At 39.6% G+C, this 25,557-nt stretch overlaps 1 protein-coding gene across 3 annotated transcripts in view; it reads right to left on the bottom strand.

Moving 5' to 3' along the window:
* The window catches only part of Hnrnpll (heterogeneous nuclear ribonucleoprotein L-like), a 32,791-nt gene extending 7,524 nt beyond the window's left edge, over window positions 1–25,267 (bottom strand). The window contains exons 1-9 of one of the 3 annotated variants that reach the window (XR_005505709.2): window positions 22,428–25,267; window positions 15,450–15,568; window positions 12,904–13,141; window positions 11,970–12,055; window positions 11,002–11,098; window positions 10,844–10,916; window positions 7,214–7,296; window positions 6,767–6,838; window positions 1,758–1,822 (exon numbers count right to left, since the gene is read on the bottom strand). Coding sequence is in view for 2 of the 3 variants with exons in the window: in XM_233805.11 (XP_233805.5) it covers window positions 1,605–1,822; window positions 6,767–6,838; window positions 10,844–10,916; window positions 11,002–11,098; window positions 11,970–12,055; window positions 12,904–13,141; window positions 15,450–15,568; window positions 22,428–22,763 (1,239 nt within the window). In the remaining variant the exon portion in view is untranslated. Of the gene's footprint in view, window positions 1–1,604; window positions 1,823–6,766; window positions 6,839–7,213; window positions 7,297–10,843; window positions 10,917–11,001; window positions 11,099–11,969; window positions 12,056–12,903; window positions 13,142–15,449; window positions 15,569–22,427 lie in introns of those variants that run through there. The other 2 variants (XM_233805.11, XM_039113073.2) reach the window with 2 other exon arrangements.
* Window positions 25,268–25,557: the final 290 nt, after the last annotated feature.

Here is a 25,557-nt window from a genome sequence, read left to right as displayed (position 1 = left end):
TATTAGAAACTTGGGGGCTAAAGAGGTGGCTCAGCAGTTAAGAGCACTCTCACTCACTGCCACCCTCCCAGAGGACCAAGGTTAACCCCCAGCACCAACATGGTAGCACACAACTTTCTCTAGCTCCATTCCCAGAAGCCTCTTCTGGCCTCCTTGGATACCAGGCATGCAAGTGGTGCATAGACACACATGTATTAAAATACTGAGGCAATATGAAATGAAACAGTAGAATTAACCAGACAACATGCCAAAAACTAAATCATGAGACAATTCCTCACACCAAAGACAGTTGTTAAACTCCCGGAACTTAGTTGTCTGCTCACCCTTACACCTACGTCTTTTTTTCTTCCTCTTTTTAGTCTAATGAAATGATGGAGATAACTCTTGTCTAGGACTCTCAAGAACTGCTTATTAAGGCTTTAGAATTAATGAACTAAGAACTAGGAACACCAAGTTTTTAAGCCATGCTCCCACTCCCGTACCAGTGACTCACAGATTTATACTTTCTTATTACTAGGGAAAGAACATTAAAATCACTTACAATAGAGGAAAGTAACATACAATATTGAAACATTCTGTTAAAGTGGGTCAGCTTCAGATATTAACTGAGCTCAAATAAAAACACAGTGTTCCTCATAAGATCACTGAGGCTGGCTCAATAGTCAATCCTTGTTCTTACAAAGAACCTGGATTAAGTACTAACACATACGGCATGTGATCCATACCATTCCTAACTCCAGTTTCAGGGTTCCAATGCTCTTCTGATTTCCATGGATACTAGTCACCCATGTGATACACAGGCATACATGCAAGCAAAACACTCATACACATATAATAAAAATATAAAATAAAACTCATATCATACCATTTAGAAAGCAAGTGTATAACACTACTCCTACCCTCAAATCAAGCTCTGAGACACATTTACAAATATCTAGCTCCAAGATTATCTCCAAAATATCTTCCAAATTCTATAGTTTAACATGTTAAATGGTAAAACCTGATGAAGTGATCAAAGGCTTTCTTTGCCTATTAAAGTAAAAACACGCTAAGTTGAAAATGAACTTATTTTAAATACCCAGTCTGCACTGTGCCATAGCTTGGCTGACACAGCATACCGTAAAGAATCAGTATCTGTTTTTTGCTTATGTCAGAATAACTCAAGAGTCTGGGCTGTCACTGCTTCTTAGGATTACAGTAAGAATATTACACACATCGCTAGTACAGTAAATTTAAATCTAGAGTATGATTTTTATTACATGTATCACGGTCATAACAGAAAGTAGAAAAACCAGGAGTCAAACTACTGCTCACCTAACACTAGTCTAGCCAGGCTTCCCACCTTTAGTGCACAAGTAGGGATTAAATTGCTGCTCTGGACTGTACGCTTTACACTGGTAATTTAAAACATATTTTTATCACTAACCAGATGACTAGCAATATCCAAGTGTTACTGATCACTAACCATTGCTGTAGTCTATGCATGTTAGGCTTATATGAGTTATTAGTGAAAAAATTTAGATGTTCCTGATTAAAGTATGTGTAGCATTTTCTGGATTACCACTAGATATTCCACCCAAATAAACTGAGAAAATAAAATGTACCTTTTCAATATTTCCATACAAGCAGAATAGGTTGAAGACTCTTGAACAATTCATTTTGAGCTGATGTAACCCACTAACCATTACGACGGAACCAGATGGGCTTCCTCCATGCATGTAAGAGGAAGAGGCTTGTGGTAATGGATAAGCAACAAGTTCAGGTGTATCTCTAGAGCCCATTCTGTAACGACTTGGTAAAGGCAATAGTGGACCATGCGATCCTGTAAAGAGGACCAAAAAATAAATAAGTAAAACACACATTTCCATTTATAAAAATTAGTAGATACACTTCACCAAATAAAAATCCAGGACCTTGTGTATGCTAAGCAAGCATTCCAACCCAAATTAAATCCTCAAAATTAGTTTCATGGACATCAAAAACAAACAAAATATCCTCAAGTATACAAATACTTAAATATATACAGGAAACAAATCAAATCAGCACTTGCATGTACCACACCCAACAGACTTAGCTATACCTATATACAGTGGTCTGAGTTTATCTTTACCTATACCTATATATACAGTGGTCTGAATTTATCTTTTCAAAAGGTTTAAGACTAGGCTATAGGATAGAGAGAGCCAGTGTATATAAGTAAGTATGTGTATATATATGTACATATGATGTTATAATTCAGCCAGACATGGCGACATACACCTATGATCTAGTACTTAGGAAGGCAAGAGGATCCACAACTGAAGGTTATCCTCAGTTACATGAAGGATAGCCTAGGTTATGAGACCCACCAACACGATAGAAAACCCACCATGTAGAGACTATTAAATCCACTGTATATAAATTACAGAAAAAACTGCCTACCTTTTAGAAGAATAAGATACAATCAAATATAAGACTACCTTTATATACCTTATAAAATATAAGAAAAACCATTTTCAAGCCAGTGTGATGGTGTACACTTTTACTCCCAGCACTGAGGAGGCTCAGTCAAGTAGATCTCTGAGTTTGAAGCCAGCCAAAGTTAATAAGTGAGACCCTGTTTCACACAAGACCCCACAAAAAAGGAAAAAAAAAATAATTTTCTGCTCTGCAAAAAGTTGTCTCCTTAAATACATTGTATTTTCATTAAAATAAAGACTAGAATTCATTACTTAGTTCTTCATCTATACACAGGTCTTCTATCATTCTCCACTAATACTTCATTTGGTGTGTGTATGTGTGTGTGTCTGTCTATGATGTTTGTCGTATGGTAAAGATAGAAAACAGGACAACTTGCAGGAATCTGTTCTCTCATTCTACCATGTGGGTTCCAAGAATCAAATTCAGGTTTTTAGGCTTGGCAGCAAGTGCCTTCCTTACCCACTGACCCATCTCACAGGTCTGAAATCTTTTTTTCTTTTTTCTTTTTTCTTTTTTTAAAAGGGGAGCTGGAGAAATGGCTCCGTGGTTGGGAGTACAAACTGTTCTTCCAGAGGACCCACATGGCAGCTCAAAATTGTCTGTAATTCCAGGTCCAGGGAACCCGACACCTTACAGGCGACATACATACAGGTAAAACACATTTAAAAAAAAACAAAAAAAAAAAAACAACAACAACAACAACCAAGAACCCAGCAGAAAATATCTAAAATTCTAATGGAATACCCCACCCCACACTACATCTCTTAACCTGAGTAATCTTCATTTCAAAATCAATTTGCTAAATTTAAGAGTTGTAAACTTTATGGGTTTTGCGTCTACAATTTCATTTTCAAGCTTTTTCTTTTTCTTTTTTAAGATTTATTTATTCATTTATTATATATAAGTACACTGTAGCTGTCTTCAGATACACCAGAAGAGGGAATCGGATCTGTTTACAGATGGTTGTGAGCCACCATGTGGTTGCTGGGAATTGAACTCAGGACCTCTGGAAGAGAAGTCGGGTACTCTTAACCGCTGAGCCATCTCTCCAGCCCCCTCAAGCTTTTTCTTAAGTGTGTAACAGAATGGAACAATTGTATAGAAACTGAGGTACTATAAGTGGGCAGAGAATAACAGTTTAATTAAGAAAAATCCAGAAGCAGCAGCTAGGCTGGAAACCTACAGTGTACAAACCCAGGGACTGAAGAGAGGCCAACAGTGGTCAGGAGAGCTCACTGCTCTCCCTGAGTGCCGGCCTGGGTTCAGTCGGTTCCCAGTCAAGCATTGCACTAGTGGCTACAGCTTCAGTTCCAGGGGATCTTATACATTCGGGCCTCTTCTGGCACCGCACATGTGATACACATAAACCCATGCAAGCACACACATTTAAAAAAAAAAAAGACAAAAGAATCCTCTTGTGTATAGATGAATAAATAAAAATAAAAATAAACCCTAAACATCTATGGTTCTCCTAAGCTAGTGGTTACAGAAGCATAGTCTAGAATGTACACAGAGGTGCAATAAACACCAAATCTCAAGCTGTTTCCTCATTTTAAAAGGAAACTTATCATTAGCTCTTTTCTTCTTTGTCTCTTTTTTTGTAGGACTTTGATCAATACTTGCATAGACATTATTCAGATTATATTGTCTCCCTGTCATGAGCATTTGCTTATGCCACAATGATACTTCACTAAAATCACTATTCCTTTCCCTGCCTGTGGACAGTGAAAAGACCGGCAGCAGAGAAGCAGATAAACTTCCACTGAGTTTGAATTGGACAAAGCTCATAAATGTTGGTGAAATACAGGTTAAGTAACAAGCACAACCAGTACAAGAGAATAAGTAAGATTTTAACTATGACCATTTGTTACCAGAATTAAATTATCTACACTACTTAGACTGTTGTGTATAGCTATCAGCCCTAAAGAGTAGGTGCAAGTCTTGATGCTTTAAAAATACTAATGTTTCATATAATCAACTTATATGGAAAAGTGCTATAAATGGCATTACGAACATTCTGAAATCATTTCCTATCTTTCAAAATAATGATCCAGGAGCTATATCCAAAAATGCTAGCATCAGCATGCAAGTGCTTGAAGCTCACTGTTGGAAGTGTAGCTCAAAGCCAGCCTGGTGTACACTGCAAGTTCCAGGCCAGTTGGAGATCTACAATAGTGAGACCATGTCTTTACACAAAAAATAAGAATAAAACACTGTGACGGTATAAAATTTATTCTGATAGAGCAATGAATAAATTTAATCTAGTTTAAAATATGCACCTAACTCATTTTAGATCAATACCTAGAAATATCTATGATGCAATCACAAAATACAAATAGAGCGGTTCTGCTTAACTGCTGCTCTGAAGGTGTTCAGCTGTGATCTGCACATCTGTAAAATCTCAGTATCCTCAGGACACACTTGTCCTCTTTTCACTTCATCTTATTTTTCTCTTTTATTTAGTCTCTGTCCTCCTAAGCCCATGAGCTTTCTTCTCTTAGGAAGCAGAACAAATTCATCTCCAAGTTCGATACCTTAATGATGCAGCTAAGAATGGATGAACGCACACAACCCAAGACAACGGTCTCCAGAAGACACGCTCGCCATCTCCACAACCCTATTTAGCGCCTATCACTCCAAACTGCACACTTCTCTTCACATAAGCCATATTTAAACATTTACTCACAAATAATAAAGTCAAGCAAAGAATTTCACAACAGGCTTTTATTAAGTAAAAGGTTTTAATACAGTATCTATTTGTCTATCTAGTTCTTTTCAGTAAAATATGTGATAACAGAGTACTATTCCTCAAAACCTAGTCAAAGGAAATAGTTTCAATACTACAGAAGAGTTCCTTGGTTTTCACTTATCCTTTTGAATTTTTCTAGCTACTCTAGCAAATGTTTAACCAGGTTTTAGCCTTCAGATGACTATCATTAATGCATTTAACACCATAAATAATAATGGGATCCTTCTATAATACACAGCACAACAGGCTTCTACTCAGTGCTTCTTTACTGCAGAAACACAACTATGCATGTACTCCTAAGCTATAGAAACCAAAATATCATACCAGGCCAGCAAGACGGCTCTATGGGCAAGAGGTGCCTGCCTCCAAGCCTAACGACCCAAGTTCAATTCCTGGGTACCACATGGTGGAAGAGAACTAAGTCCTCTGACCTATTCACTGGCATGACCACACAAAATAAAAATGTAATAAGAAAATTTTTTTTAAAAAAGGACTGTACAACACTTAATGTTTCAACTTTCTCTGCTACTAAAACACACTGAAATTTTATCAGACATAAGAAATACAATTTTAAACTTTTCAAGAAGACACTGGCTATTCTTCCAGAAGAACTGGGTTTATTCCCAGCACTACATGCAGGCAGCTTACAATTGTCTAACTCCAGGTCCAGGAGACCCAATACACTCTTCTGGCCTCTTCATGTATCCGGCATATACACTATGCACATAGTATATATATACATGCAGGCTAAATACCCATACATATAAAAATTATTTAATTAAAAAAAGGAAATATAGCCAGTAGCTAAAACTCCAAGAATGGTCATAAAATGTGAAAATAATTTATAAAGAGAACAACCAACTTTATGATAAATCTAAACACTTCACAAAACATATCAACTTTCTTCCACCTTAAAAAAAAAAATCAACTTTTCCACTTTGAAGCACAGACTATAAAAAGTTAACAACTGCAACAACTAACACCTGAAAATTAAAAAATATTGTTAAACAATGTATAGTCAATTAACACATTTAGTAACAACTCTCAACTTCTGTTTCCAAGAATAATCTGAAGCCTAGATTTTTCCCAAAGAAAATTATCCTTCTGAATTTTGTAATATCAAAATTCCAACCTAATAAGAGGTTTCAAAAGTGGAATTAAATACAAACAAATTTAAGCAAAGGCAAACACCAACTGTAAGGCTAAGCATCTATACATGGAACCACGCTTCTCTCCATCGCCAAATGAAGACGCACCTGCTAGGCAGTAGTGCCCTCTCTGCTCCTCTAAGCCAAAGCTCCTGACAATTCAAAACCAATCACCAAACAAACAAAAAGTGTCCACTCCCCCAACCAATAGCTCTCAACTTATTCACAAATTACTTCATGTACCAATATCCTAAGAAAACAAAGGTTTTAGACAACTTGAAAATAAACTACAACAGGCAGTTAGGAGCGAAGGGAGAAAGACAGACAAGAAACAGAGCATTTTTCATCAGAAACGCAAATGTTCTGGTGGTTGATCTATACTACCTTCCTTCTGCCTTGACACACTTACCATAGCCATCATGTCTAAACGAAGAAGGATGATCTCCCAAAATGGCTTGCCTCTGGCGACCCTTTCCTCTATCTGACACAAAAGTAGAAACATGATTTTAACAATTTTGATCCAAGTACTTAACAGAATTTTCACATGGGAAACACCCATTCAAAACATCCATATACTTCATAAAAGAAATATGACTCCTGGTTAATTTTAAACATCCATTCATATCCAATTTAAATACAAACACCAAAAGTTTAAGAAAACAATTCTATCTAACAAATTCCACTGAAAATTATGTTCTTGATAAATGCCAAATACAATCACACTTTCAGATGTAAAAGATTAGATGCTTTGCAGGAAGTGAATGTACACACTGCCAGAGCTTGACACTGTACAGAAGGCTTTACCAATACATGTCTTTAAAACAAGCTTTAAGTGCAGTACTTTGAAAGACAGTACCTGAATCATACTATTAGCTTCAACAGCAACACATTTTCAAAGTGGGCTTCTTTCAAGAAGTTTCAGCATAAGCCAACAACAACCTGTATTACATGGTTTCACAATCAGTAAACACAGAGTATTTTATATGTACATACACATATTTACAAACACCTACTGACTTGAGAGCTGAAAATTTGCACATCACTGGCTTATGTTGTATCATAATAGGTCATTTTCTATTGACCATAACATCAAGCAAAGTATGAGCAACCTCCAAGTTTAAATGCCAAGATAAACCTAAGCAAGGGGGCTACATTATTGGATGGGAATACTACAATACTCTAGAGATAATTTTTATTCTAGCTATATTTTCAAAACGGCATGCCAATTTCCTCAAATGTTATTTGAGAGATCATTTTAAAAAATTACTTCCAGGTTTCCCAAATAGGAGAATGGCTGTAAAATTTCAAATCATCATATAATACTTTTAGAAGTTTGCTGATTGAATTATAGTATCCAAAATATCCTTAGTCACCTAAACAAGCAAGGTTTATGGAGGATGAGAAATGCTTTAACTTTCATGTCAGCCTAGAGAAGTCTATTTTTACTTACCCATTGAAAGGGACTGAAGGGGGCATCTAGTTCAACTTTTATTCAATTAAACAAACTAACTCTTATCCATCCCTTTTAGCCACTGCTTAACCAATACCAGCAATAAGGTGTTCACTATCTTCTTTACATTTACGGATAAGCTAAATTTCAAGAAAATCATTTTTTTTACACAGAATAGGAACTCATCTTCCCCCCCATATTCTAATGTATTTCAAATCTTATACTTTGTACTTAAACAGTCTTCCAAATGCTCTTGAACACTTAACAACCTGACCTCAATCACCGCTTCTCCAGGCTAAAAAAAAATTTTTTTAACATAGATTCCACCATTTTCCAATATTGGTCTCAATCCTCCAGTCTGTTGATTCCTAAGCTAAATTGTCTGCTCGGGCAGACCACTAAACACTAAATTCAATTCCTCATTTCTTATAAGAACCAAAATGTTTTCATGAATTTAACTGTTCAGGCTAAGGATTCTCTGTAATAAAATAAAATGTAATCATGTTTTTAAAACTGAAATTGTATTTTAATGAGTTTATAGTAAAAATATATGAAGATCTTGTCTTTCTTTTATTACTGTTTGTCTTGTTTTTGAGACAGCGTCTCATAGCTCAGGTAGACTTCAAATTCCTGACTCTGCCTCCACTTCCCAAGTGCTGGGATTATAGGCAGGCACCACCATATCTGGCTCTCCATAAAGGTCTTCTGACAAAGCAAACAAATAATTTTAATGATCTGTCAATTTAAGTCAAGCTTAAATCACTACTGAAACTATGTTTATGTTTATAAGCTGCAAGTCTAGCCAGAAAGCTACCTATCAATAACAAATTAGAATAAGAGTATTTTCCTTAAAAGCATAAATTACTTTACTTCCTTAATTATTTTTTATTCATCAAATATCTACCTTATACATTTCTAAATAGATTATCTAACTAGAATTCCATACCCAAAAAAAAAGCTGGCTCTGTGAAAATTCAGACCTTTTAAAAGAATACACAATGTTAAAATGTATTAATGTTTTGCTGGATGCAATGGCCACACACACCTTTAATCCAGCATTCTGAAGGCAAGCTACCCTGGTCTACAGAATGAGTTCCAAGACAGTCAGGGCTACACAGAGAAATCCTGTCTTGAAGTCCACCCCACTAAGAAAGAAAAAAAGAAAAGGAAGGAAGGATGGAAAGGTAGGTAGACAGGTAAGTCGGACCAAGCAAGTTTATGGTGTTTGTTTTCAATAACTGTTTAGTGGTCAGAAGTAAGAGATTTCTCATCAACCATTTGTCCTCTTGTTTGAGTTCTTAAGGATTTGGTTTCCAGTATTGGATTCAACTGTATCAAACACAGACCAAGCAAATTTCCATAAGTATCAAAAACTGGGGGGGGGGGGGGTGTCTAACAAAGCTACATTTCATAAAACAAACCTATTTATAATTAATTCCATGCATAGGATGAAATGATTTCCTGGACCTGAGAGCAAAAGAAGTCAATCTTAGTATCTGAACATTCAAAGGATCACACTGTGTTTTACTCTCTTTCCTTTGGCTTAAGTACATGTACCATAGAGTACCTACTGCTCAAGATATTTTGGATGGTATTTTCTAGCTAACTTTATAGACACATTCAATTTGAGTTTTTCTAATATGTAGTTCACTGTTAATATTGTAGTTGAAATGTAGCCAATACTGAAGCCCCCTTGTTTTTACAAGATTGACATTTTAATTTTTATATTCCAAAATTACCAGTTACTTAACAAATTATCAGTGAAATATATGCTTGTGAAATTTAGCATGTATAGGCTATTGGTGGAAATGCATTTCAAATGAAATGCTTTTAATATTCAGATTTACCAAGTTTAGAAATTCTCTATCTTGAAAAGGACACGTCATTTTCACCTATATTTGAAATGTCAAATTTTCTCATTACACAAATTAACATAAGTAAAAAACCCTTGTTACAAAATGTGACAACTTATAAACAACCACTTACAAAAGTCAAACCACACAGAAAAACATCTTTTACATATAATACACCTTTTCATTTTGTTAAAACCTTTGTTCATGTTCGTTGGGAAAAACCAAAAACAATAACAAAATAAACTTAAATGCGACAAATGTGTATTTTTTGTGCTAAGGATCAAACACAGGGGTGTATGCATGCTAAGCACATGCTTTACATCACTGACCTGTTTCTCCCCAGACAAATGCACACCTTTCTAATCCACATATCTTTAATGTTTGTGTGCATTGCTTAAGCATTACCAACTCCCAAGGTCTGTAGATAAACTGACCCCTGGTTAAAAACCAATTAACAATTTAAAATCTAAGCTGAAAACAGTTACATCAATGGGCAGTGAACTTTAACAACATTGCATAAAGTCTAGTTTTCATAAATAAAAACGTCTACAGCTGAAACCTTAAGGGAAATCCGATCAGTATACATACAACTTGAATAAATGGGCACAGTCTATCATGGTGTTCGTCCCATGCAAGTCTGAAGTACTGTTAAATGTCGTCCTTTAAAAACTTGGGGTGATGATGCATGTAGTATGCAGTCAAGGTGAATTGCAAGTCTGAGTTTTTCAGAGGGCTTTTGCTGATGCCGATGTTGTGCATGATGAAGTGTAGAGTCAGCCTGCCGGAGTCCTCTATCCTTCTTAATGCCTCGTCCAGCTTGGGGGAAAAGTCCTTCCATAGAGAAGCAGTGTGCAAGTTTGCAGTTTGTAAGGAATATTCTGAATCAGTTTCCTCTCCTCCAAAGAGAGAGAGCTGCTTGGAGAAATGCAAGTCCTTGAACTGCGGGCGTGCCTGTATGTGAGGGCTCCTTGTTGAACTAAATATAAATAAGCTCAGCAGGTACCAGTAGGGGGCACTAATGTCCAAGGTTAATTTCCAGCATTACACGGGATTTTGTAACAAAAGCATTCAGCAACAAGATTTCCATTTTAATTAACTAGCTCATCTCAGAAAAAAAAGAATGCAAATGCTTGTAAGTTTCTCAGCAGATCTCAGTACATTCTAAAATTCGTAAAATACCTACCTCGTCTTCCCAAATAAGGTTTAGTGTAGTCCCAACTGTCATTGTCATTCCTAATAACATTTAGACGAGTTGGCTGTTGAAAGTGAAGATAAGTATGTTTAAATTGAATACCCAAGTATAAATATTTCTTTGGTAGAGTATTGAAAAGAAATACTTACCCTTGCATATTCAATTTTTAGTGTGCAACATCCGGCATATATATCAGCTCCATTGAGTGCTGCTTTAGCTTTCTGGGCACAAAGGACCGACTCAAATGTAAGGCTTCATTAAGGAAATGTGGCTGAAGGATTCCTAAATTTAGTTATGCTTCATTCCCAAGAAATTAAAAGATAACCAAACTAACTGTGTTTCTGGGAATGTTCTTCCAAATAAAATTTCTAAGTAAATCTTTATTTAATAAAGATTTATTTTAAAGAGTGAGAATAACAAAGAAAATTTAACATGATTAACGTTACTTACCCACATAAATCCTTCCAAATAACTAGGTCTGTACAGTAGAGAATGGAATAAGTTCTATCTCCCTAGAGAAGGTCAATCTATAACTATGAAGCACAAAATTACTTTACTCTTAAAGAACAGGTCCAAGGAAGTAACACAGTTGTCAGAGTACTTGGACTAGCATGTAGAGCCTGTGGGTTCAACCCTCAGTATCTTGGGGGACTATTTTATGGTACAAAGTTACCAAAACAGTAAAATTCCCTGTAAGTACTGCAATTCCATCTTTTAAGCAGGGTGTGGTGATGCACACTTTTAATTCCAACACTCAAAAATGGCCCATCTCTGAACTGATGGCCAGTCAAAGTTACACAAGACCCTATTTCAAAGTAAGAAAACAAACAAAACTTAAGATGCTCTAAGATAAAATAAAACATGTGCCTAAAATGTTCAAGAAGGGGCTGAAGAGAGCCCTGACTGCTCTTCCAGAGGACCTGAGTTCAATTCCCAGCAACCACATGGTGACTCACAACCATCTGTAAGAGATCTAATGCCTTCTTCTGGTTCTGTCTGAAGACAGGACAGTATACTTTAATAAACAAATCTTAAAAAAAAAATGTTCAAGAAAAAATATCATTATGAATTACAAACACTTCTATACATCAATAACACATTTACAAATAAAGGATATTCAACCATTGCTTGTATCCCATTTCTCTTGAATATAACAATACGCTGTACTTTTCCAACAGGGTTGCATACAGTATATAGAACATCCTATGAAGAAAAAAAAAAAGTATTCATTTTTTACATTTAGAAAAACATTAAAATTATATTTAATTTTGTTTTATCTTACAAGACATCATTCCTCTTAATTTCTAAACTGTTTTTAAAAAGGATCTCATATAGTTCTAACTAGTCATGCTGACCAAGATAGCCTCAGTTTTGCCTCCTGGGTGCTAGAATCAGAGGCATGTCCCACCATACCCAGCTATTAACCACTTTTTTAAAGGGCAAAGAGTGAGGCTAGAGGAGCAGTTCTCAACTTTCCTAATGTGACCCTTTAGCACAGTTCCTCATGCGGTCTTGACTCCCAACCATAAAATTATTTCATTGCTGCTCCTATCTGTAATTTTGCTTCTGTTAAGAATCATAATGTAAATATCTGATATGTGACCATGTGAAAGGTTGAGAACCACTGGGCTAGAGGTAGCTCAGACCTTGATTAGAGTTCCAGCAACACAACAGCTAGCAACCAACCATCTGTAACTCCAGTTCCAGGGGGATTTATGATGCTCCCTTATGGCCTCTAAGGAACTACACACGTGGTGAACAGACGTACATGCAGGCAAAACACTCATACACAAAAAATAAAAATATTGAAAAAGAAAATCTAAGCATGTTGTTGCACATCTTAAATTCTAGCACTTGGGAAGCGAAGGCAGGCAGATATCTGTAAGTTCCAGACCAAACTGGTCTACATAGCACGTTTAAGGCCAGCCAGGGCCACATAATGAAAATGTGTCTCAAAACAAAGGAAAACAACAGAAACAAAAACTAGCTGGCAGATAAGCAAACTACACGTTAGTTGTTATAGAGGACGTCTGTTTTACTGACATACATACCACTGTAATTGGATAAAGAGGATTCTGAATAGAGAGCAAGAGGACTTTGTTGCCCCCTGAAGGATCGTCAGTGTTTCCTGGCCGAGTGATTCTTTTACTTGTAGAGTAGTTGAAGAAAGCCTGCTGGCCAGCAATGTACACAGGCACATCTGCAGCAAATGTCACACACTCTTTGGCACTATCTATATTTTCAAACTCCACTAGAGCCTGTCGTTTAAATGGCATCATCATCACATAGCTGAAAAGGAAGAAATATCAAAATACAACATCATTTATTCTCAGTCACGTAAAAGCAGACGTTAATCCCCTCAAATGAAAGTGTATTCATCTCATGTCCTACTCAAACCCAATCCCATTATCAATCACTGATACCTCTCCAGCAAAACAATAGAAAACATCAAGACACAAAAACAAAAACTCCAAAGCCAGCAAGCAAAACCCATACTTAAACAGCAGGAACAGCTGGGTATGGAGGAACAGCTGTAATCTCAGCTCTCTGAAGTGAGGCAGAAGGGGGATTTCAAGTTCAAAGCCAGTCTCAAAAAAGAAAATAGCAGAAACACCCACAAACAGTAACTAAAAATTATTTCTATTTTATTAAAAACAGATAACTAGGAGCAACCATAGATTGACCAAAGTTCATATAAGTAATTTACCCCCAGATACTTTTAAAAGTCCATGAAAACACAATGGAAGAATACAATAACCATGGTTTAACAGGAGGATAAGTTAATTTACTTTTAAAAATATATTTAAGAGGAATATATTTTAATTGACAAAATGAATGATAAATGGAGAGGTCCCAGCACTCAAGAGGCAAAGCCAGGAATATCTCTGTGGATCTGAGGTTGGCCTGGTCTACACAGTGAGTTCCTAGCCAACCAGGGCTATATTATACAACTCTGTCCAAAAAAAAAAAAAAGAAAAAGAAAAATCACACACAGTGCATGTTTACACCTGTAACAGGAGAAACAACATATTCCCAACTAACAGGAATAAGAACTTCCAACTGTCTTAAAACACAATCAACATGGTTTAATCATATCAAAAAGCAAATACATCAAGCCAGGCAGTCATACCACTCTGCTCAACAGATAGATAACAGATAGATATCCAGGACCTACAGCTTGTTAGAAACTGACAAACAGTAACAAAACAATAACCCACACATCAATTCATAACTCGGTAAACTGCTACCTTCTTCATTTACAAAACTTCAGAGTAATAGGGTTACCACACGCAAACTGCCTGGCATACCATAGGATCTCACTCACTCCAGAAGATTACTCTATTTTCTTCAGAGCCTGCCACGCCCAATTTTATACCCTAGAGGATAGAAACGGAACCTGGCACAGAGCAGGCTATTAAGAGTATATGTTGACCTAGGAGGTTGGTTGGCTATCCCCACCTATATCACTAAAAATTAAACAGTGAAACAGGTCTTGAATTTAAAACTATACCAACTATAAGTACAACTCTAAATATTTCTTATAGAAGTAAATTCCTCAATCAAGTTTTTAAGTTTTTTTATATGAAAAAAATATAAACCCTAGAATCAGGTTTGTTATTTTATAAAAGGGGTGGTGAAATGGCCCTGCAATTAAGAGCATGGCCTATTATAATAAATCTGCTTTCTAGCTGGGCGCAGTGGCACATACTTTTGCTCCCATTCAGAAGGCAGAGGCAGATGGAATTCTGTGAGTTTCAGCCATCCTGGTCTACATAGCAAGTTCCAGGGTAGCCAGGGATATATACAAACCTCGTCTCTTAAAAACAAAGAGTTCTCTCTACCCGAAATAAGACACTAACTAGAAGCAAACTCAAGAGTTACTAGACAGTGACTTTGTATGAAGACAGGAAGAGGAGAATTTAAACGGCACAGACATTTCAATATGTACTTATACAGCCTGGTGAAAAAAATTTTTTTAATCTTTAAAAAGAATTAATGAGAAAGACCAAACAAAAAACCAAAAGGGTATGAGGAGTCAATATCTCAATACCATGAAAATTTTTACCTACTAACTTGTTGAATGGCTGGCACCTACAAATCACAAATCACCCCAGGAAGGTTAAAACAAGCTTAAGGCTCAGCAGCAGAGTGAATTCAATCTCTAGCACCAGAACACAAAGGGTAATAACAAGCTTAGAAGTTTCCAAAGGGGGCTGGCAAGACCTCTCACTGAGTAAATCACGCAGTGCAGAGACTTGACTCCCTCAAATTGCCCTCTTACCTCCACACACTATAAGTAAATGTAAAAACTTAAAAAAAAAAAAAAAAAAAGAGGTTCCAAAGATGGCAGACACCCGTAATTCTAGCATTCAACAGGCTGAGATAGGATGAATACAAGTTCCAAGCTGGCCCTCCTTTGAGAGGAAGTGCTCCCTTTCCAAAAAAAAAAAGAAAAGAGGTAAGAGGTTCTTTTTCATAGCAAAACTTACGCACAGGCAAACAATACAAACGATCAACTCAAAGCGAGCAATCAAGCAAGGCTCAGCTTGCCCTCCCATATTATTTTCAATGTCTATGAAGTCTCCATTCTCCTTACCATATTGTCCCAAATTTCTCCAGTGCCTCCACAAGGTCAGCTTCCACAACGGATTCACAGAGCCCTCGAACATGAACAACAGGAGAAACAGAAACTTTATGATGACTTCCACCTCCCTCCTAGGGAAGAGAAAACAATTTCCTGTTAACTTTAAAAGTCTAAACTACATCTTTCAGTAAATTCAACTCTACATTATAAAGCAAATACACACATTTAAAAAAGAAAAAGTGACAAGTTAGCAGAAGGACCTGAAGACAAATTGAATATTTGATTAGAAATTTTTATTTCTAGTAAGCTCCTAAACACAAACACACACACACACACACACACACACACACTCTCTCTCTCTCTCTCTCTCTCTCTCTCTCTCTCTCTCTCTCTCTCTCTCTCTCAACCTTGGTTTTCAAGGCATGGTTTCTCTGTATAGACCAGGTTGGTCTCAAATTCTGGGATATGCCTGTCTCTGAAATTTTCATTTCTAAAAAAGAATGATCTTGAGACCAGCAGGTCAGCTCAGTGGGTAAAAGGCACAGGCACTTGCCACCACACCTGACACCAAAGTTCAATCCCTAAGACCCATATAATAGCGGAAGGAGGGAATCATATGCACAAAATACATTTCTTTAAAAAATGTTCAAGCCAGGAAGGGAGATACAGTAACAGGCAATATTTTACTTACTGAAGTTAAGTGGTAGGGTCATGAGTGATTTTTGTCTTACATAATATATAATGAATAAATTTACAGCTATCTCACACTCAATATTGTTTGTACCCCCCTGGGGGGTTTCTATCCCTGCATTTTATATCTAGATAGACATTTTTCCCCTTAAACTACAAGAAATGGGATTGTCATCACAATAGTTCCTCCCTAATTAGCTCAACATTCCTAATAATGATTTTTTACATAAACTTTATCATTTTCATAAGACAAAAATAAGTGGCTGAGGTAAACCTAAGTGTCTGTTTTCATATTTCTCCAACTACCTATCATATCCCTTCCAACTGCACTTTTTAGTCTATTATAAAATTCACCTTCTGAATTCAGTTTTGTCTCTAGAGTCTCCTCCCTCTTACTTTATCTTGGCATAACTTTTTTTTTTCCCAGAGCTGAGGACCGAACCCAGGGCCCTAGCAAGCGCTCTACCACTGAGCTAAATCCCCAACCCCTTGGCATAACTTTTGAAGAGGCCTTTAACTTTGCCAGTTTTTTCTAAGAATTGCCCATCATGAATAATAACTATGATGAATACAGTGCAAAAAAATGGCTAGTTTTCAAATTGATCTTTCTCACAAAAATGAATTACAGAGCAACGTTTGAAAATCCCTCGTAAGAGATCACTGACTATGTACAGTGAAGTCATTCCCTGAAAGCTGAGGGACATGAAAATGTTAATGCTGACTTGGTCTATGTATTATATACAAATCACAACTCTGCAACACACGAATGTACTCTTATTGTGTCAAGGAAAAATTTTTAAAAGAATTTATAAAAGAGAAGCTAGAAAATACTAAATATAGTATTTGGGGGAAAGGTGATTTTTCTCAACCTCAAGGCAAAAAACCCCTCATACTCCTTGTACTTCTTTATTCCCACTCAATCTATGATTATCTACCTTGGTATTTCTAACTTTAATTACATACCCATACATACTTCTGTTTGGGATAGGGTCTTCCTACATAGCCCTGGCTAGCCGAGAACTCATTAACTTTATTTCTGGGGAGTATACTACTCTGCCATACCCACTTTAACATGAAAACTTCCTATCACTCACTTTAAAACAATTAAAATTCCAGTTATTTCCAACTGAAAAGCTGACAATTCATCTTTTCAAACTGTATTTCTATCATTCGAAGGCTTAGGTTTTCTATCCTCCATTCTACCCCCAAATAGTAACTTTTTAAAGAAAAGCTCTCATGCATCTAAGGCTAGCTTCAAACTTGCTATGTAGCAAAAGATGACCTTAAAACTTCTGATCTTCAAGCTAAGATTATAGGTATGCATCAAAATATCGTTTATGCAGCATAGGAAATCAAACCCACCATTTCACACACACAAGGCAAGCACAAATTTAGCTAGATCCCAACCATTAGCACTCTTCTTAAATCACCATTTTCTCTATTTGTCATATAGCTGTGACAAGAAATCTGAACTTTTCTGCAGCACAGAGCCTCTTTTACCTACCTAATATCAGGTAGGTAGGCAGGCAGGCAGGCAGGCAGGCAGGCTGGCTTCTTTCATGCTAGGCAAGCAGTCTACTGCTGAGTCTTACATCATTATCCTAGTTCCTGATTTTTAAACTAGTAGGTAAGTGAGTATTGATAATCCCTACCTATATCCCAACGAAACTGATGTGGTAGCAAACACCCCCAATCCCATCACTCACATCACCAGCATCCATGGCTCGAGGCCAGGCTATGTACCTATTAATACGTTTAGCATGTATTCTCCAGCTTAAGGAATCATTTTTAAATCTTTTCTCTTACAGCAGTCTTTTCATTTCCATAGCTAGGCTGTTGTTTTCTATTATTTCTCAACCTCAAAATAATATTCCAAGTGTACATACTGAGCAAATGCAACATACACATTTTTTAAAAAACAATTTTCAATCCCTTCTTTGGACAAATTGGGTCAAACTATAAGGGAAGCTCAGTGGGTCCCTACTAACAGTTCAAGGCTGCTCTGGTCATACCCATGCTAATCAATAGCCACTCAAGGGCAGTCTCAAAGACAAATTCTCACAAGCCAATCAAACTGTTCAATATGGCTAGTCTTGAAAATCTTGGTCCATTTTACTGTTTCACTACCTTGCAAGTCTACTCATTAAAATTTGAAAACTCTAAATATTTATCTTATTAACAAATTACCTAACCCTTATAGTTTTTGGCTGTTTGGGCACTTTCTTTTCCTTTGGGGGCTTCTATTTGGGCAATGTGCTCACTGTATTTTGGCAGTAACATGGAGCCAAGGCTAACTTCAAACTCATAATGCAGCTAAGGCTAGCCTTTTACTGATTATCTTGCCTCTTCCCAACTGCTATGGCACCCCTGACCTTTCTTGGTTTTCTGAGATGGGTCTGTAGCCCAGGCTAAGCTCCAGCTTCCATCCATTTAGAAGTATCAGAACTGCTGGGATTACAGACATGTGCCACTGGCTTTGTTTTCAGACACCGTTTTGCCCACCATATTGCCCAGTCTTGTCTTGATCTCCTAGGCTCCAGCTGTTCTCCAGATTTTTAACCTCCTGAGGAGCTGGACTATCACTGCCTGGCTATCACTCAATTTTTGATTTGCCTGTTTACTCACTAGTGGAATACTTGAAAAACTTGATCTTCAAAATGACACCCCATCTTAATTTACTTTTGGTAAATAGTTTTGGTAAGTGAAGAAATTACATGTGAAGGTCTAGTTTCTTTCTTAAAATTAGAAAGTTATAGAGACAAATGAAGATTATGTCTGCTAAATCTAAGAATGCTACTTAAGGGGACCAGAAAGATGGCTTTGAAGCATTGCTGCTTCTGAAGAGGACCCAGGTTCAGTTTCCAGTACCATATGGTGGCTCACGACCATCTGTAACTCCAGTTCCAGGGGCTCAGTGGCCTTCTTCTGATCTCCACAGGAACTAGGCACATACACAGTGCAGGCACACATCTTTAATCCCAGCACACAAGAGGCAGAGGAAGGTGGATCTCTAGTAAGGCCCAGGTCAGTCAAAGCTGTACAATGAGGTCCTGTCTCAAAAGTAAATTTTAGGGGCTGGAGAGATGGCTCAGTGGTTAAAGAGCACTTACTGCTCTTCCAGAGGTCCTGAGTTCAATTCCCAGCAACCACCCGGTGGCTCACAACCATCTGTTGTAATGGGATCTGATGCCTTCTTCTGGTGTGTCTGACAGCTACAGTGTAATATAAAGTAAATAATCTTCAAATCAACCAATCTCAATCCTACCACCTCCCTTTCTCCCCTCCCCTCCTTCCTTTTCCCAAGTCTTGGTGAGTGAGCTCCACAGTAGTGCTACTATGCACTGGAATTACAGGTACACCCCCAACCCGGCCTTCATATTTCTTCAAACATTGAGACCACTTTAACTGTTCCTCTTATTCAGGTTCTTCTTTAAACTTAGTTATTAAATCATCAGAAATCAAAACAGTATGAATCCTGTAAATCTTTTTACCTCACTAATTTCCAATTAGTTAAAAAGATAGTTCATAACTGTACCTAATCTGCATCTACTCTAACAGTTTGACCACATTGTTTCTTCTATAGGCTAAGGACCACTTAAGCTGGGCTAAACCCTTCAGTTAAATGAAAACCGTATTTCAACATGATGAAGTACTACACTCTCTACCTTAATTACAAACATGTTTCATAGCTGCAATGATTTCAAAACAGTACTGAAAAATTACAAGGAAGAGTTTTTGAAAAGGAGGGCTCAGCAGTTAAGAGCACTAGCTACTCTTCCAGAGGACCCAGGTTCAATTCCCATCACCCACACAGCAGCTCACAACTGTCTGTAATGGAGCTTCAAGAGATCTGACATCCTCACACAGGCATACAAGCAGGCAAAAGTACCAATGCACATAAAATATAAATATGTCCTTTTAAAAGTTTTGAAAATGGAAAATAAAGTCTTCATTAAACTTCACATTAGTCTATCAATTCTAGTGTTAAATTTACAAATTAATTTATTGGAGAAGTGTTGATAGGGTCAGAAACAGTTTCGTATGCTAGTCAAGTGCACCATCACCAACATCAAGCTACAGCCCTAGCTCCAGTTACACAGTTAAATGAAACAGCTCACCTTAACCACAGAGAAATGAACAATTTGAATTTATAACTACATACATTAGTTCCTGTCTTGTCCCTTAAAAGCTGCATTATTAGTTAACTTCAGCTTCAAGTAAGGGAAGCCTGTGCAGTTCAACTTTCATATTTTACAGACAACTCAAGGGTAACTAAGAAAACTCAAGGGTATTGGTTGTCTGACTTTCTAGAGGTCACGAAAACTGTATGCTAAGATGAGACTCCTGATCAACCTCAACCCCCTGTCCAATGCCACTTCCACTGCTTGACTTGTGTTACTCATTACTTACTAGCATTCAAAAATAACTATTTTTTGGAACAAAATTTTTATCTTGCGTGTGTGTGTGTGTGTGTGTGTGTGTGTGTGTGTGTGTGTGAGTGAACACATGTGTGTGTGCACAACTACTTATTCATATACAAGTGAGAGGATAACATCTACCCTGTGGGTGCTGGCAACTGAAACTGTAGGTTTCCAGGCATATTAGCAAGCACTCTTCCCCACTGAGCCATCCGTCTCTTCTGACAACTTTTTAAAGTATCTTTCCGAGACACTTAAAAGACATTTCATAGTATTGTACAAACAACCAAGGCTTTTGGCAAAACATGTCTTATAACAAGTCTTACAATACTTGATTATGATCTTAAGACTCCTAAGAAAGTCATCATTTCCTCCTTTACTCAGAATGTAACTTCCAAGTTACATTCTGAGGATCTCAAAAGCCTGACAGAAAAATCCAAATAACTGCATGGAACCTTGGCTTGATCTTGACCAAAAGGCCAAGAACCAGTTGTCCGTAAAGTTATAGAAAGAAAAAAGATTCCTTCTTTAAAATGTGGTCAAATTTCCCCATCACATTTTATTTTTCTAATTATCAGAATTTTTACACAAAAATCCACTGGGCCAGTGAGACGGCTCAGTGGTGAATGTCTGTGGTGAATGGCTGAGGTCCCAGGACTCACATGATGGAAGCCGTCCTTTGACCTCCATACTCGCCTGCATGCTCCAACACACATAACACAAATGAATGTCATTTTTTTTTCTTCAAAGGGCTGAAGAGCTCATCCAAAAGGCACACAGTGCTCTTGCATAAAAGGCCAGAGTTTGGCTCCCAGCACCGGGTCAGGTGACTCACAACTTAACTACCTGTAACTCTACCTCTAAGGAATCCTAAGAAACTTAGGAAGCTGCCATGGGCACTTGTTATGTACCCAACACGAGTAACTAACTATTTTTTTTTTAATTTAAGCTAGACCAATAAAAATTCAAACTTTTGAAAGATAAGCTGCCTCTGATTAATAGGGTCAAAACCGTTCAGATCTCTTGGATCTCTTTGTTTCCTTAAAGCCTCCAGGAGCTGAAGCTGTGGGTTCCGAGGTCCACATTCCTTCAGTCTCCAGTTAACATTTCTGATAAAAGGATTCAAGGAATGTGTGACTTACAGTTCTGAATTCATTTCCTTCTGTGGGGACAAACTTGGAAAGACACAATCAATGAACTCGTCATTTGAAAACCTTCTATCCGACAGCAGGGACACACTCTATCACTTGCCCACACATTTCTGTGACATTTTGTTAGTGAAGACTATCTTGAGTCATCGCCCAGCCTGAACTCCATGCCCACAAAGACTTTTCGATGGAAAGAAAGAGTTAAAATAGCAAGGGAACTGGAGTCTAGGGAGGGCACGGGGGCGTAATTCGTCATTCAATCGCTGCTTTCAAAGAGATGAGGCCACGAAAGCCTTCCCGTTACGGTGCGCCGCGTGAGGATGCTGCGGGACGAGGAGGCCGGGTCCCAGGACCGCCTCCGAGCCAGAGTTGTTCAACTAACAAAGAGCTGATCCCGCCGAGGGCGCGCGGCACAGCCTCCCGGAGCGGAAGCGACACCCGCCGCCGCCGCCCCCACCCCAAAGCCCTCCCCAAGTTCAGGGCCCGGCTGCGGACTCCCTGAGGCCCGGCACCCGAAGCCCAAGCCCGCACTCGCCGTCAGGATTCGGGAAATGTGTGCAATAAATAAGTGATAAGCCCGAGTCCCCAACCGCACGCTCGGTGTGCACGCAGCAGAATAGGAGAGGCCGGAGAGCCGGCGGCGGGTGGGCGAGCGAGCGGGCGGGCAGACGGGCGGCCAGGCCGAACCCCGCCACCGGGCCCTGCTGGAGGGACGCGGCGCCGCGCTTTGTTACCGTGGACGGGGGCATGCTCCGAGGGCCGCCGCCGCTGCCGCCTTCGTCGCCGCCGCTACCTCTCTCATCGCCGTCGCCTTCGTCGCCTTCTTCGCCGTCGCCTTCTTCTCCACCGTCGCCTTCCTCGCCGTCGCCGCCGCCGCCGCCGCTGCCTCGGTCGCCGCCGCCGCTGTCGCTATCGCTCCCCGCCTGAGGCGTCGCTTCCTGGCGATTCTCGCTCTCCTCAGCCGAGTAGACGATCTCTCCCTCCTCCGTCTTGAGGCGCTTGGCCTGGCTTTCGAACTCCCGGTCCTCCTCGTACGTCTCCTCCTTGGGGGAGGAGGAGGTGGAGGACATGGCGGCGGTGGAGACGGCGCGGGATATGGGCCTCAGATGTCGCCGAGCAGTCCCCGCCGCGGGCTGCGCCTCCTCAGCGCGGGTCTGAGAGGCGTCGGCGTCCTCCGCGGCGCGCTCCAGGAGCCCGTGACTGAGAAGGGAGCGCGGGCTGAGGGGACGCTTCCCTTTATCTCCCAGCCAGCCTCCAGCCTCTCCCTCCGCCAGCTTCGCGGCTCCCAGCTCCGGGGGGAACGCGAAACTAAGGATGGGGCCGGGGCCGTGGCCGTGGCTTCCGGTCTTCCCTCCTCCCTAATCCGCTCCCCGCCGCTCAGGCGGAGCCTCCACCCGCCTTGACTGCTGCGGGGCGGGATCGAATCCTCAAGCCCAAGAGTTCCCGCCCCCTAGCTGAACTTTCTCCTCCTATTGGTAGGTGGAAAGTCGATCTGGCTTCCAATTGGCTGAAGGAACTGCTGGTCAAAATCCAGCCTGGACCCTCTCCTGGCTCCAGTCCGGACCGTGCAACGCCCGCAGCGCGCGACTCCGCAGCGGTTGCAGCCCCGCGGCAGTTAACGCTGTTAGGCCCTGACCGCAGCCGAGAGACTTGGTGAATCTGGCGAGCGGCGGTGCGTTCGGCAGAATCGGGACTGCGGGTGTTAACCGCCTTCCCGCTAATTTGAATGCTTTTCTTCTTTTAAAAAGATGAAGGGAACCTCGAGAAGCTCCGCACACCTACCTACCCAACACAGCCCCAAGAGTGCGTGTAACAAAAATTTCATCAAAATGCGTGGACTCTGCGCCACTAAATATTGAAGGACCGTTAGCTATTACTGAACGTGGCGAGTCAACGAGATGATTCACACAGGCACGCGCACAGTATAGGTTGTTTGCAAACCGGACCTTTTGCTGCAGACATACAGAGCCAAGTCCCTGCTGCAGTTACACGTTCTCAATCTTCATCTAAAACCCCCTTTTCTCTCTGTTCTGAATGATCCATTTCATTCATTTTTCCAAAATAGGAAACTATCACAATTCTGTTGGTTTCCAGCCTACAACTCACTTCCTCTGCGAAACCTAAGGACTGTTTTAAGGTTTTAATTGCTTCTATTGCGAAAGGCCTTTTAATATCTGAAGGTGTTGTTAAAAACAAAAACAGAAAACAAAAACCTGGGCATGCTTAAGGCAGGGACTCTGTTCATTTTTGTAATCCAGTTCCAGTACAGTACACCTTAACCCAACTCACCCCCAAATGGATTTCAGTGACCAACTTACTGAGTGGTCCCCCCTTGATAACGGTATAATGTTTCTTGCCGTTACTTTAATCCTTGGAAAACTAAGATTAGTTCTGTGCACCTGTTTTAAATGTGCCTCTTCCTTTCCCACCTGTGGGTGGTTTCCTCCTCTAGCCTGTTTTTTCCCCCAAAGGCATTTCTTCCCCCAGAAAGATGTGTGTATTCTCCACTGATCGTGCTTTTAACATATGTTGTTTTCTCCTTTATACTTCGCACCACTTGTCATTTGAGAATCCCAAAGAATCCAAGTGTTTCTGCACACTGTACAAACTGTGTGTGTGTGAGGCCGCTGGCAGAACTGAAAATTAGAAATTTGATTTTAAAATTAAGACCAAAGTGTGCCGAAGAAGTATAAAGAAGGAATTGCAGAGCTGGGGAACAGATAAGGAAACGATTTAAGCGAGAGCAAGCACACCGGCAGTAAGAGAAACATTGCCCCAGTTTTATCCAAAAGTGTTTCTTTGAGTCAGATGTCCCAAACAAATTTACAATGCAAAAATTATTCTGCTAGAAAGTTCAGGTACTGGAGTTTCAAAAGCTAAGAGCTAAAAAGCCTAGGGCTTCGGGCTGGAGAGATGGCTCAGCAGTTAGGAGCTCTGTGTGCTTTTCCTAGAAAATCTGATGCTCTCTTCTGGCACCTTCATAAGCACCATGTAGTTCCTGAGCAGTATTCTGCAAGAACTGTCAAAATGGCGGCAGCAGTTAAAACAAAGGGAATGAAAAAAGCCACCAATCCCTGAGCAGGAAAACCCACCAATCCCTGGTCTCCTCAAGCTCCAGACTTGAAATCCTACCAATCCTGACTCTGGAAATCTCCACCTCATCAGACATCTTCTCTATGTCTGTCTCTTGTCCAATCGCTTACTGTCTTCTCCCAGGAGCAGAGGGTAGCCACATCTGGACTCCTCCCTCCTCCCCGCTGGATTCATCCCTCCAATAAATCTCTTTTATGAGATGTGCTTCTGGCTATGAAACTTTCAGCACAAGAGGCCAAGAAACAGTGGAGAGAAGAAGGGAAGAAGCAAAGAAGTGAAGTGGGGCTGGGACTCTTGAGCGAACTCAGCTCAGCTGTGGCTACCCTCTCCTGAGACCTGCAATGTCACTGCTGAGGAGGCTTCCTCTCAGAGCTGTGTGGATCTTGGTCTTCCAAGTCGCAGGTTACCGTTCTATCCGAGCAAGAAGGCCAACACACCACACATCCATAACACACATAAAATAAATGAATACATCTAAAAAAAAAGTAAGAGCCCAGTTCTCTGTATTTTTCCTGTCTGTATGTATATATGTGTGTATGTAAATATGTACGTATTTATTTTGGAGACCAGGTATCACTGTGGAACCCTAACAGGCCTGTAACTTTGTATGTAGTTCAGGGGTCCTCTGGCAGTCCCTGCCTCTCTCTGATCCTGGGATTGAAGCAATCACTACTAGTCCTGGTTCTCTGTCCTTTTTACAGTAGTTTTAGCATCGAAGTCCAAGAAAGAAGGGTTAATTATAGCTTGTTTGCCAGGGAAAACTTCTTCTGT

This window comes from Rattus norvegicus, chromosome 6 (assembly GCF_036323735.1).
Source record: "Rattus norvegicus strain BN/NHsdMcwi chromosome 6, GRCr8, whole genome shotgun sequence".
In the NCBI taxonomy this organism is placed as follows: domain Eukaryota; kingdom Metazoa; phylum Chordata; class Mammalia; order Rodentia; family Muridae; genus Rattus; species Rattus norvegicus.
This window is presented reverse-complemented; position numbering and strand designations above follow the sequence as displayed.